This window comes from Typopeltis vanoorti, chromosome 11 (assembly GCF_054136105.1).
Source record: "Typopeltis vanoorti isolate ZY-2024b chromosome 11, IOZ_Tvanoo_1.0, whole genome shotgun sequence".
Lineage (NCBI taxonomy): Eukaryota > Metazoa > Arthropoda > Arachnida > Uropygi > Thelyphonidae > Typopeltis > Typopeltis vanoorti.
This window is the reverse complement of record NC_143559.1, coordinates 16,703,479-16,717,450: the sequence shown is the minus strand read 5'-3', so window position 1 is coordinate 16,717,450 and position 13,972 is coordinate 16,703,479. Positions and strand designations below refer to the sequence as shown.

The 13,972-nt window shown below is 36.0% G+C and overlaps 1 protein-coding gene across 2 annotated transcripts in view; it reads right to left on the bottom strand.

The window, feature by feature from the left end:
- Positions 1–251: 251 nt before the first annotated feature.
- Positions 252–13,972, bottom strand: part of Polr1C (RNA polymerase I and III subunit C) — a 184,313-nt gene continuing 170,592 nt past the window's right edge. For both annotated transcript variants that reach the window (XM_090400401.1, XM_090400402.1), the window contains exons 10-11: positions 10,186–10,302; positions 252–424 (exon numbers count right to left, since the gene is read on the bottom strand). In XM_090400401.1, coding sequence (XP_090256527.1) covers positions 306–424; positions 10,186–10,302 — 236 coding nt within the window. In that variant the 3' untranslated portion in view covers positions 252–305. The remainder of the gene's footprint in view (positions 425–10,185; positions 10,303–13,972) is intronic.

Below are 13,972 nucleotides of genomic sequence, written 5' to 3'. Positions count from 1 at the left end.
CCCACTTACCAACCCTGGCCAGTGGTGAAACAAACTACCAATATTATTTTGTTCAGACATACCACAAAGTTAAAGGATACAATAACTGAATTTTTTAAAAAATCCAAATAGCATGATCTGTGTTTCATTCACTTTATAATTATTTTAGGTGGTCTCTTAAAAATCATAACAGAGACCTATATAACTGTCTAATGACTTTTCATTTGTTATGAATGAGTAAGATATTCTATTCTTAAGAATTTCAACTCTGAAACATTCCAAAATGTTCTTTATTTCTTTTTCTATTAAATTTAATATATAAATGACTACTTAATTCCTGCCTTTTCTAATTCTGTTAAAAATCTCCTGCACTTTCCCTTTAACACCGAGATTGCTTCAGATACCAAAACATCTGGGGGTAAGGCTCCTGTTGATTCCACTGTAACTAGAAATTTTTTTTTTTTTTTTTAGAAATAATTATTAACTATAAAATAAAGCAAAACAAAGCTTGCAACAACATTCCTTACCAACATACTTGGTAGAAATTTGAAATTATGATAATCAAATGAAAACCAATTCAAGTTTGTGTAAAAATAGAAATTAATAACACGTGTGTAGGATATCTGCTATCTAGCGATATCCGATTATCTTACATTAATTTTTTTGGCGGTAGCTGAATTTGATAAAATAATTAAATAAAAGGAAAGGATAACTTCGTTTTTTTTTAAAAATTATTTATCATATAATTAAACATTTCCAAAAATATATACCCAAAAAATGCATTATTTCTTGTAATAATCAGAAATATTAATGTAAGAAAGCATTGCCCGTCGAAAATTATTTGATTGTGATATTTTTATTTGCAAAAAGGACTTGCCTCTAGTGTAGTTTTTTTTATTTCTGTAAAATAAACTTCAGAGAAGAAATTATTGAACTTTATGATGATGTTTTCACGGCACTGAAGAACTGCTGACTTGTTTACAACTGCCCTTCACCTCACTGCCATGCGAACATCATACTTCTGAAGAGGAAGTTGAATCAATGCGAGAGAGAAAAACAGAACATTGTATTCATTAGAACAGAAAAAGAGATAGCATTCTAAAGAAGGCAGCTGGAAGTTTTAGGGGAGAAAAGTTTTAAGGGAATTTCTGAAGCCAAAAAGGTGGATAAGAGTGTTATGAGGAAAAGAAATATTTATCCTAAAATTAACAGATGAATTTCCTTTATATGAAGTAAAGTTCTGACAGATAAAAGTAATTATATCGTTTCTCCCAAACCAAAGGATGGTTCCCTTTTTATATAGTGCAAAAAGCATATTCCAGATAAGGGCTGTAAACCAGTAAGAGCAGAACTTTTAGTATTTAAGGATAATGATGAAGTTTACACAAGGAAACTGAGAACTTTAAATTATCTTCATATTCTGAACTAGGAAATGAACTGATACTGAAGATAAAGAAATGCATTCTTTTTTTTTAAGAAAGACTGTACAAAAATTTGTTTTTAGAGGTAAAACAGGTATCATTTAAGAAATTTATATTTTATAGCCATTATTGAGAGCTGAATAAACTGTGATATGAGCTTAAATTTTGTGTATTCTCACAAAATCTGCGATTTTGAAGAGAAGAAATCTTATGTAATTTATGTTCTTTAACTGTGTTATATGTGTGGGTCTTTATATTCTCTTTAGGAGATAAATTCATTAGAAATGCAAAATTATATACAGCAATCCCTCGATTAGTACGCCTAATGCGTTCTTTAAAACAGGCGCATTAATCGAATATAATAACCTATGCGAAAAGGTATAATTCGTTCCTGAGATTTCTTTTTTTATAAAAGAATTAGGGTATGTCTCAGGGCCTAGTTAAAGGAAAACCATGAAGCTGAAAGACAATAAAACATATTCAGAATATAAATTTATTAATCAGCTTCTTAACAAAGAATTGAGCTAACATAGTTTGGTGGGCATTCTGTTTTTTTTTTTTTCCATACAATAGACAGTATGGCCCTATTGCCTCTTCTGCAAATTTTGCTGGCTCTCTCTTCACCACAGTCAGTCTCTAAGCATTGCTGCTTAAAAACTTCGATTGTACAAAAACTATTTTCAAATTGTTTCTGTGAAACCTCTTTGGGCTCGTCAGTGATTAAATTTTATTCATATTCTTCAGGATCTTCCCGATGTGCATCTAAATTTAGGTCGGAATCATTCCACTTCTCACAATGAGATTTAATTAACTTAGATTCATTTGAAAAGCCTCTAAAATCATTTGCACAATGTGAAAGAATGTGCTTCCAAATGCTCGCATATTGCTAGCAGTAATTGCATTCAACTTTGCAACTTTATAACCAGGCTGAGATTTCTCTGATTTGGCTAGAAAAGTCTTGGAAGGCATTCGCTTCCAAAAAAAGGCCAGTTTCATCGACATTAAGTATTTGTTGATCACAATAGTCCCCTTTTTACACAATTGTCTTCAAAATCTCTGGATATCTCCTTATCTGCACTTGTAGCTTCGTCTGTGATTAGAACATTACGTAGGCTATTTCTCTTTACGAAACGCTCAAATCACCCGGCACTAACGTGGAATTCTTCTTTTCCATCATTGATAGCCCTTTCTTTCCAGGTTACAAAGAGACGATGCTTTTGATTTAATAAGGCCAGTTTAGCGGGATCCGTTTTTGGGTAAAATCTTCGATCCATGTAAAAAGAAGTCTCTCTAATTCAATCATTATAATACTTTGATTTCAAGTGCATGTAGGATGAACTTGAAGCAGCCTTACCTTTCTCTTTGTATTTAGCAGTTGATTCACCCATTTTTGTGTTCTTGTCCATCTTTGGTCTGGACTCGCCTTGTTCATTTTTCTTTATTATTTCAAGCTTTTCTTCGAATGAGATTACTTTTAGAATCATTTTCACACTTCTATTTTTTGCTCACTAATTCTTTCAGTCATGATTAAACGTTAGGAAAATAATTTAAAATAAAAAAGTAGGGAAAATAATTGCACGAGATATGATCAGCAAAATGCAATGTAAAGCAGACGACATAAATTTCAGCAGTAAATTTGGAACATAGTGTACATGGAAATAGTGTAGCATGCCACTAAAAATAACTTTGTAAAATGTTTCAAATCGGTAACTAAATTATTTCATCTTGGTGAGTGATTTTTTTTAATAAAATAGTTAGCCATAAAAATGTATAGATCGAAAATTTTTAAAATCTGTAACATTTATTTTTAAGATGTATATAGGTGCACTAATTGAAGGATAGCTGTATAGCGCTTGAGAAACATAATAATTTTACACACACCATTTAAGACAATACAGAAAAATCAACACTAATATTATTTGTAAATTTCCTGTCTCTCACTCAATTTCTTAATGTATCATAATAACAATATCCTGGGTACAAATCTGTGGTACTAACCAACTATTTATCTTTGAAATAGCTGGTTCTTAAAAAGAAAGTGGAAACACATTATAAAACAAAATGTTGCAGCCAAACGACGACAGGACAAATTAAGAAACCTTTCCTTTAGTTGTGTTTCATTTTTTTTTTTTTTTTTTAGGTATTGCTTAATTATGGCTACTGATTAGGAGAACAGTATGTGTGTGTGTACACGTGTTAGAGAATGATGAATTCTCTAAACATATTAATTTAGCACATACTTTATAGAGTTTCAGTGGGGAATATAATGAGTATCGAATATTTTTTTTCAGTTTGCTGAAAAATAAGAGAGATTGGAAAATGGTCAGATGATCAGCTGAAGCTTTTTATAAAATCTAATTTTCAAGGAAAAGCAAAGAGTTTTCTTCACAATTCTAGAAAGCTAGGACAAGCCCAAACTTGTAAACAATTCAAGAAAATTTTAATCGAAGAATATTGTAAAAAGCCTGGACTAAATCTCTGGAAAGTGGATTCTTGTGTGCAAACTTAGAATGACACTGTATCAGTTTATGATAAGCTGATAAACTTAGTGCATGCTTTTAAAATTGAAGAAAGTGATGCTGATCTCATTGAAAAAATTATATTTTTTTTCAATTCTGCAATGGTCTTATGCAGGATTTGCAAAGGGCTGTATACAAAGATGGCATTACTAATTTTACAGAAACTTTGGAATCTTCCTTAAAAGAAGAAAGCTTAATGAAAATTTTAAATGCAGCGCAGCCAAAGCATATGCATATAGTAGAGCAGCAAGCTCTAAATCTCCTGTTAATCTCTCTCTAAACAGAAGTAGAAAGTCTGAGGACTGAAGTAATCAGAGATGGATTTAAAGTTAAAATCTTTTTCCATAGCACAGGAAAAGATTTGAAGATGATCACTGATTTAAAGTTGATGACTCACAAGTGTCAAATAGCTCGGAGAAGTCAGGACTATCACAGGCTAGAGGAAATAAAAGGTTTCCTGGAAAACGACAGATAAGATGTTATAGATGCAATGGTTTGGGACACACTGGAAGTGGTTTTGAATTTTGCGCAAACAAAATTCAAAACCACTTCCTCATAATTCTTCTCATCTCTCTTTAAATATTACACAAAAACAGACTAAGCAAAGGCATTGTTCTCTAAAGGTTTTAGGTCCTAATCAGTCTCAAAGCTTCCAGACTTCAAAAATTGTAACTACTTTAATGTCTACAGAAACAGAACCCTTAAATATGGGAAAAGACTTCATCCTGATATTTATCAGGATGAAGTTAAAAATACTGGATACAATTTTAATATTAAAAAGAATTTTTAGTCAGGAGATTAAAGCTATTCAAAAATTACCTCTTATTATATATTTTAATGATTTTGGAATAAAATTGTCTCATAAAGTATTAGTTTCTCCTTCCATATCCAGTAATAAATTTGATATTTTTCTTGGAAAAGAATTCTTATTGTTGTACCATTATGGTTGTTGCTATGAATCAGGTACTTTGACTTTGTAAGGGGTAGAATATCAAAAGCTCTCATAGTCTACTACTGTTTTTAGAGTTCCTGATCCATTTTCATTTCATTCCTTGATCCCTGAGGTTTGTTCTTTTGAATTCTATTCCATTTGAGGATTTACACAAATTTCTTAAAGGAATAACATCAGAGGATGATACGAGGAAAGTGACAAAATGTATGAAAAAATGTATGCGGTCTGAAAAAAATGTTAAACCTCTAAAATATGTTGAGAAACTGAAGATATTGTTACAATAATATCTGGATGTAGGGATTATTAAAACCTTCAACATCTCTATGGAATTTTCCATTTTTAGTTCTAGAGAAGCAAAATGGCGATCTTAGATTTGTTCTTGATCTATGGGGCCTCAGTAATAAGTCAATGGATTATATAATGTAAGGTTATATAATCCATTGACTACCCTCTTCATAATACAGAGGAGCTTTTGGCCTCAATTAAGTGGTCCAAAAAGTTTTTCAAAGCTTGATCTAAACAGTGGTTTTTATAAGATTACATATCATATCACAGGTCAGTGTTAAATACAATCTTGCATTTCAAATAAATTTATCTCCTAAAGAGAATACAAAAGCTCACACATTTAACACAGTTAAAGAACATAAACATTACAAAAAATTTCTTCTCTTCAAAATCACAGGATTTTGTGAGAATATACAAACTCTAAGCTCATAACACAGTTTCTTCAGCTCTCAATAATGGTCATAAAATCTAAATTTCTTAACTGATACTCGTTTTTCCTCTAAAACAAAAATAAATAAATAAATTTTTGTACCATCTTTCTTAAAAAAAAATGTATTTCTTTCATATCTTCTTTTAAGTATCAGTTCCTTTCCTGCTTCTTTAGAATATGAAGATAAAGTTCCCAGTTTCCTCGTGGAAGCTTCATTATTATCCTTAAATACTAAAAGTTCTGCTCGTATGGGTTTAGCATTTATCCAGAATATGCTTTCTGCATACTGTATCAAAAAGGAACTGTCCTTTGCTTTAGGAGAAACTATATAATCGTCATAAAGCTTCATTATTATCCTTAAATACTAAAAGTTCTGCTCGTATGGGTTTAGCATTTATCCAGAATATGCTTTCTGCATACTGTATCAAAAAGGAACTGTCCTTTGCTTTAGGAGAAACTATATAATCACTTTTATCTGTCACAACTTTACTTCATAAAAAGAAAACTCATCTGTTAATTTTAGGATAACTATTTGTTTTAACATAACACTCATATCCACCTGTTTGGCTTCAGAAATCCCCTTAAAACTATTTTCTCCCCTACCTACACTTCTAACTCCCTTCTCTAGAAAAAGGGAGGAATGGTGAGAATGTGAGTGTAAGAGTGACAATGTTATATATGTGTTAATGATAGGAATGGGATTTGTCATGGAAATGTTGATGAGGAGAGAACGATTTTGACTGTGTTCATCCGGTTCGGACCCATCAAACATATGCAAAGATGTCTACATATAAGGCACTAGAGAAGAACAGAGATCTGCAAGTTGTCTAATTATGCCATACAGGTAGTTTATTTTGTCTGTACACGAATGCTACGAGAATTAGAAACAAAGGGATAAAGTTTATTGCCTTAGTCAATATGTTGGGACCTCAGATTGTAGGCATTAGTGAGACCTGGTGATCAGAATCAGACATACTAACTACTATCAAGTATAAAGGGTACAGTATTTTTAGGAAGGATAGAGAGGAGGAGACGTGCTGCTAATGGTATCAGATGACTTGAATCCAGTGATGAAGAAATGAATCACCAAATAGAGACAATGGGTGCAAAAAGAGTAATCATAACGAGGGAACTTTAATTATCTAAATATTGACTGGGTAACAGCAAAATCTCATGATCAGAATGGAAATGAATTTATTGAGCTCTTGCAAAACAAATTCCTCAAGCAGCATGTGACAGAAGGAACTTGATGTCAAAGAGCGTTAGATTTGATTACAGTGTCAGAGGGCATTTCAGTTAAAGATGTAACTATTCTGCCTCCGATTGGTGACAGTGATCATGCAGCACTCACTTAGAAAGTGACTAAGTTTATGAATGTTCCATTCAGAAAAGGTTACATGCTGAACTGCAAAGCAGGAAATTAGGACCAACTGAGGAGTATACTGAGTTCAGTGGAATGGGATTGGTTGCTGGATGGGACGAATATCAACAGTGCATGGGAAGCATCCTGGAGTTCGAAGAATAAATTGGGTAGGAGTCAAATGAATGTGTAATCTTATTAAGCAAGAGATTCGTAAGAAAAGGATGATGGGGAAGGAATACTGTGTGCATGTCCATTATGAATATTATAAGCAGGAGGCTAGAATAATCATAAATATTGTATGGAAAAGTCTGAGTATGAAAAGAAACTAGTTCTGTATGCCAAAGACAACCCACAAGAATGAATATGAGAGAATAACTCTTCTATATAACAGATGGTGTGAGGATTACAGATGCAGAAGAGATTGTTCAAAAATGTTCAGAAATGGGTTGACAGTGAATCACCACTTTGCAATGAGCAACATGGTTTTACAAGGGAAGGTTCATGTTTTAGCAACTTGCTCACATTCTATAACATTGAACTAGACAAAGGGAATGGATATACAATGATACCTTTGGATTTTTCTAAGGCTTTTGACAGAATACAACATGGTAGACTGTTGCAATAATTGGAGAATATGGGTTTGGATTACAAATATCAGCATGGATAAGAGGATGGCTGACTGACAGATATCAAAAAGTGGTATACAGGGGATGTGAGTCTGCAAAATTTAAGGGAATCCGAAGCGTTGTTGTCTTGGCTTGCATGCCCCCTGAGACACTTCGCAAGTGCGGCAGTAGGCGGCCTCCTAGGGGCGATTCCTGGACCCCTTCCGGTGACTGACTGGCTTGCTACTTCCTCCCTTCCAGGGTTAAGTTTTCTTGCTTGCAATAACTCATCAGATGAAGGCTCCGACTCTTATAGGCCGGAGCCAGGAAACTCATCGAGTGTGAATCCAGATGTCTGTTTCTTGTTTGGAGGTGATCCTGCCACCCGTCCCAACGGCATCCTCAGGAAAAAAGTTAAAAGAAAGCTCTGCAAAGATTGTTATCAACCCATTTATTCAAGTTCTCATCAAGCTTGTACTGGCGGTCAAGGAGTTCCCAATCTCAGACACTTCATATGTCAGGTCTGCGATCGTGCATTCTCTACCGCAGTTGGCCTTGGTGTGCATCGACCTCGAAACATCCAGCCGAAGCCAACGCTGCAATAAGAACAGAGCGCATCAAAGCACGTTGGACTGTAGAAGAAGAAAAGATCCTCGCCACTCATGAGATCGAGACGATGGCTCGAGGGATAAAGAAAATCAATGAGGCTTTATTTAAGGCGTTCCCATTAAGTTCCTTGGATGCCATCAAGTGTCATAGACGGAAAACCAGTTACAAAGCCTTACTTCAAGAATTAGCAGTCCATCCACTACAGGTAGAGACAGGTAATATTTCCTATCCCTGCCTCTCCATCCTCCAGCCACCATCCTGCTGTTGAAGAAGAGGCTTTGATTCTCAGACTGACATCATCTCTAGATGATCCTCCTCTTTCAGAATATAACCATCAAATTCTTGAATATCTCATCCAGACTCACCTTCTGGGAATGGATATCACAGATCAGTTGAACAACTACCTCCATGCTGAATTCTCTGAACACCTCATGCCTCGTCAACATCAGCCTACGTCTCATTCTACAATGACTTTGTCAAACAGGAAGCAGAGGAAGAGGGCTTATGCAGATATGCAGGTCCTCCATAAAAAGAATAGAGGGCAATGTGCCAAAACCATCATTGACGGTGCTTCCCCTCCACCTCTAGCACACTTGCATGATGATTTTGTCAAATTCTGGAGTACAGCCTTTTCTGCTTCACCTCCACACTTCCCTGATTATGATGACCAACCTACAATATTAAGGTCCATTCCTGCCCTTCAAATATACCAGCCTGTCTCTCCATCCAGGTGATTAAAGTAGCTCTTCCATCCAATTTCTCTGCCTGCAGACCTGATGGCTTTCCTGTGTCTAGGCTTCGGAAGGTGCCATTGAAGATTCTTCAAGACTTAGTGGACATTCTCCTTTCCAGTACAGTAATACCACCATATTATGTGCTTCAAGAAGCTACCCCCCCCTCAAAAAAAATCCAAAAAATATTGAAACCAGGCAAACCCCCCTCCCTCACAACAAGGATTACTCTAAATCCATCACCATTCCCTATATCCGAGGCACCTAGGAAAAAATTACAAAAATCCTAAAAAAACATGACTTAACTTCTTGTTACAGACCATATAAAAAATTGGCATCCCTTATCCGCTCTACTAAGGACCAACCTCTCCCCCTAGACCTACCTGGTGTATACCAGGTCCCTTGCAGCTGTAAGCTGTCCCTACTTTGGCCAAACAGGCAGGACAGCCAGTATCAGAATCTCAGAACACAAGGACTACATCTGGTTTCACCAATACAGCCACTCTGGTCTAGCTGACCACGCGCTGGATACCTGCCATAGAATACAGTGGATGCAAGCCAAGATAATACACTGTAGTAAATACAAATATGAAAGGCTTTTCATGGAATCAGCCTCAGCCCTAAGAAACAATCCAAACCTCGACAAATTTAGCTGCATGAGACTGCCTCAAATTTGGGAAACCTACATCAGAAGACCTTCAGCCCAATCGCCCAAGAATACCAACATTGCCCACTAGAGGACACCATTAGGACTTTAGGAGAAATAATAGCTCCCTGCTTCTTCCTCACTTACTGTTTGTTGTGCCTGCGTGCATGTGTCTTGTTCTTAAGTTTCTTGAAAATGGCAACGGGACATTGCCGAAATATTTAAGTATATTAAAATTTATTTTAATGTATATCCTAGTTGACTTTGTAATTTCCTTAAATCATTTAGTAAAAAATATTATAACTTGTTATATATTGCTATAAATTTACTATAATATTACTTTAAATTTTCCTTATTTGTAAAAATATATTTATGGCTCTCGAATAATTTTTTAATTGTTGTGAGGGACAGGTTTGGCTCTTCCATCTCAAAAGTTTGCTGACCCCTGGCATAGATCTTCCCCTTCAACATGCCCCACAAGAAGTCTGGGGGGACTGAGATCTGGAGACCTTGATGGCCATATTCCTTGGGAGATTATGCAATCTTCAAAGAAGCCATTTTTTTCTGCTAAGAAAAATAATTTCATAATTTCTAACTTTACAGTACTGGTTGATAACTTAATGAACAAGTCTTTATATAACTTACATATGAAATGATCTTTTATTCTGTTAAGCTTTACAGAGTCTTTCAGATCCTCGTGCCTAAATACATTTCGATTACAGGTGTCATTACGGGAATCGACAATAGTAGCTACTTCTCTCCCTAAAAGTGAATAACAAAATTAACTAGTAATATGAAATATATATCAGCAATACACTCAGCAAGAAACTGCAAATAAATATATTTGCATATTTGCACACAGGAAAAGGAATTACCATTTCCAATTGCAGCAAATGACTATTAAATTATTTCAGGAAATTACAACGTATACAATATTAATTAAAAGAAAACTTTAATCAATATTTCCTACATTTCAGCAGTGTTACATTGTCATCTTCATGGGAACATAAAACCATGATAAGTGCACGCAGGCACTAACAACGAGCAAATGAGACTGAAGATAACTAACGTTGTTCCTAGAGTCCTAAAGCCAAGATACCCCAATTTAGCCCTAGCGTGCTAAATTGGGGTGTCTTGGCTGTTGGGCTGATGTTCTCATGATGCAAGCTTCCCAAATTTGGGGCGGCCTCATGCACCCAAATTTGTTGAAGTTTGGGAAGTTTTTTAGAACTAAGGCTGACTCCATGAACAATCTTTCATATTTATATTTGCTGCGGTGTAGTAAAGTGGCTTTCTTCCATCATATTCTGTAGCAGGTATGGTCCACAAGCCCAGAATGGCTATATTGGTGAAACCAGATGTAGTCTCTGTGTTCGAATATCCTGATATTAGCCCTCCTTCCTGTTTGGCCATAGGAGGACAGATTACAGCTGCAAGGGACCTAGTATACTCTAGGCAGGTCTAGGGGAAGTAGCTGGTCTTTGGTGAAGCAGATAAGGGATGCCAATTTCTTATATGGTTTGTAACAGGTCACCAGGTCATATTTCTTTTGGATTTTGGTTAACTTTTCAGAGGTGCCCCGGATGTAAGGAATGGTGATAGATTTAGTGTAATCTTTGTTATGAAAGGGGGGGGGGGTAACTGGTTTTAATATTTTCTGGATTTTTGGGGGATTATAGCCATTGGCTAAGAACATGTTAAGGATGTGGTTTAATTCAGTGGTTAGGGCATTGTCATCTGAATAGATTAATTTTGCCCTATTATATAGGGTTGGGAGAGTGGTGAGCCCATGGTTGTCCCCCTCAATCTGTTTATAGAATTTTCCTTGCCAAACAAAACAGCCTGAGTTCATTGTGAACTGAAATAGGGAGGAAATATCGGGTTGTTGTGAGGGGGGAGGGTAATTGCTGGTGAATGTAACTGCCTGTATGGTTGGTTTTCTGTAAACTGAGAAAATAAGATCCATCAGGCTGGCATGTAATCAGTGTCTAGGAAAGGAAGGCTGTTGTTTTTTTTTTTTTTTTTTTTTCCAAGGTGAACTGGATTCTGGGGTGTTGGTTGTTTAAGTTTGTTAAGAAGATGTGGAGTGTGTCTGAGCCATGTGGTCAAATAGCAAATATCATCCACGTAGCATAGCCAAACAGTGGGGGTTTGTGGAGCTGAGCTTAAGGCTTTTTCTTCAAAGTCTCCATAAAGAAGTCGAAAGACAGGGAGACTGATGAGCCCATGGCTGTCCCCTCAATCTGTTTGTAGAATTTTCCTTGCCAAACAAAACAGCCTGAGTTCATTGTGAACAGAAATAGGGAGGAGATATCGGAGGAAATCTGGCTTGGATGAGCTCTAAGCTATCTCTGAGTGGGACATTCATGGATAGGGAGGAGACATCAAAACTGACCATTATGTCAGTGTGTTGGAGTGAGAGGTTTTCTATACTGGCTTTGAAGTGGGCTGAGTGGATTGCCAATATAGTGTGCGAGCACTTTGACTAAATGTTTGGCTAATTTGTATGTGGGGGAATCAATGCCATCCACAATGGGATGTAATGGCACAATTTGTTTATGGATTTTTGGTAGTCCATATATATTCGGTGTGCCACCTTTTTAATAAATTACTCTGGATTTAGAGAAAGATGTTGAAAGTTTATTTTTCACTTGGTTAGACTATAATAAATTTAGTTTAATCCTTTATCCAAGTGTAAGCAAACAAAGTTTGTGCCTGAAAGTATCTTCAGGACTGGATACAACACCGGGCAACTTGTTGCAAAGGTGGAGCAAGCTAACATCACTCCTATTTCAGTATCTCCCATAATGCAAAACACATCTCCTTGCAGATATTTGTTGTACCACCTTATCCTAGTCCTGAAGATATTTTCAGGCGCAAACTTTGTTTGCTCACACATGGATAAAGGATTAAACTAAATTTATCATAGTCTAACCAAGTGAAAAATAAACTTTCAACATCTTTCTCTAAATCCAGAGTAATTTATTAAAAAGGTGGCACACCGTTTGTCAACTACTATAGGTAGAGATGACCTCGCTAATGCTTCTGCCTAGTATCTCCACTTGGGCCTGGCTCCCACTGAAGAGACTTCAATAAAGGTCAAAACTAGTCTGGGTAGTGGCCCTTCCCTTAATGCATAACATTAGACATATCTGCAAGGAGATGTGTTTTGCATTATGGGAGATACTGAGATAGGAGTGATGTTAGCTTGGTCCACCTTTGCTACAAGTTGCCTGGTGTTGTAACACCTTACCCCAGTCCTGAAGATACTTTCAAGCGCAAACTTTGTTTGCTCACACTTGGATAAAGGATTAAACTAAATTTATTATAGTCTAACCAAGTGAAAAATAAACTTTCAAAATCAAATTATTCAACTGGCTGCTAATCATACCAGTTTTGCTTACATGTATTACATTTTGCTTTCATTCCAACATTTATTTCCAAGCCTCGGTAGTCCAGTTGGTATCGAGGGAGCCCTTTGGTCAGATAGACTGGGGTTCATATCCTGTCAATGATGTGAGGAACCTTTATCAGGTCATTTCAATCAAATGTCAAGTTAGCCGGTCATGATCACATGTAGGTAAAGGGTATTCACTCCCAGAAACTCAGGTTTCTCATTTCTCAGAACAGGCAAACTGGCCCTGTGAACACACAGATCTACAGACATAAATCCTTGCCTGCAGGGAATGCAGCAGAGGAGTGACGTGCTGACTGTATTAATTTGTTATGACCCTTAATTGTGGCTACCATTCCTATGGGAGAAATGGATTGAAGAAGAATATCTACTTCCAAATTTAATTTGCTATCTTACTAAATTTGAATACACTGTGGCCTAAGATGTTTGTATTAGTGAAACCTGACTCAACAAGGTCAGATGCACTAAATGTAATCCAGTATAAAGGGTATGGTATTTTTAGGAAGGACAGAAGAGATAGAAGAGGTAGGGGTACCTTTAATGGTAATCAATGATTTGAGTCTAGTTGGAAGTTTTTTCCCACTTGGTTGGACTATAATAAATTTAGTTTAATCCTTTATCCAAGTGTAAGCAAAAAAGTGTGTGCCTAAAGTATCTTCAGGACTGAGACAATTCATGGTAAAGGTGGACCAAGCTCTCATCACTACTTGTCTTAGTATCTCCCATAATGCAAAACACATCTCCCTGCAGACATGTATAATGATATGCATTAAGGGAAGGGCCAATACCCAAACCGGTTTCGACCTTTATTGAGGTCTCATCAGTGGGAGCCAGACCCAGAGGTGGTGATAGTAAGGTGGAAGCAACGGAGAAGTCATATTTACCTATACGAGTCGCCAAAAGGTGTCTCACATTATTATTAAATTACTCTGGATTTAAAGAAAGATGTTGGAAGTTTTTTTCCAATTGGTTAGACTATAATAAATTTAGTTTAATCCTTTATCCAAGTGTAAGGAA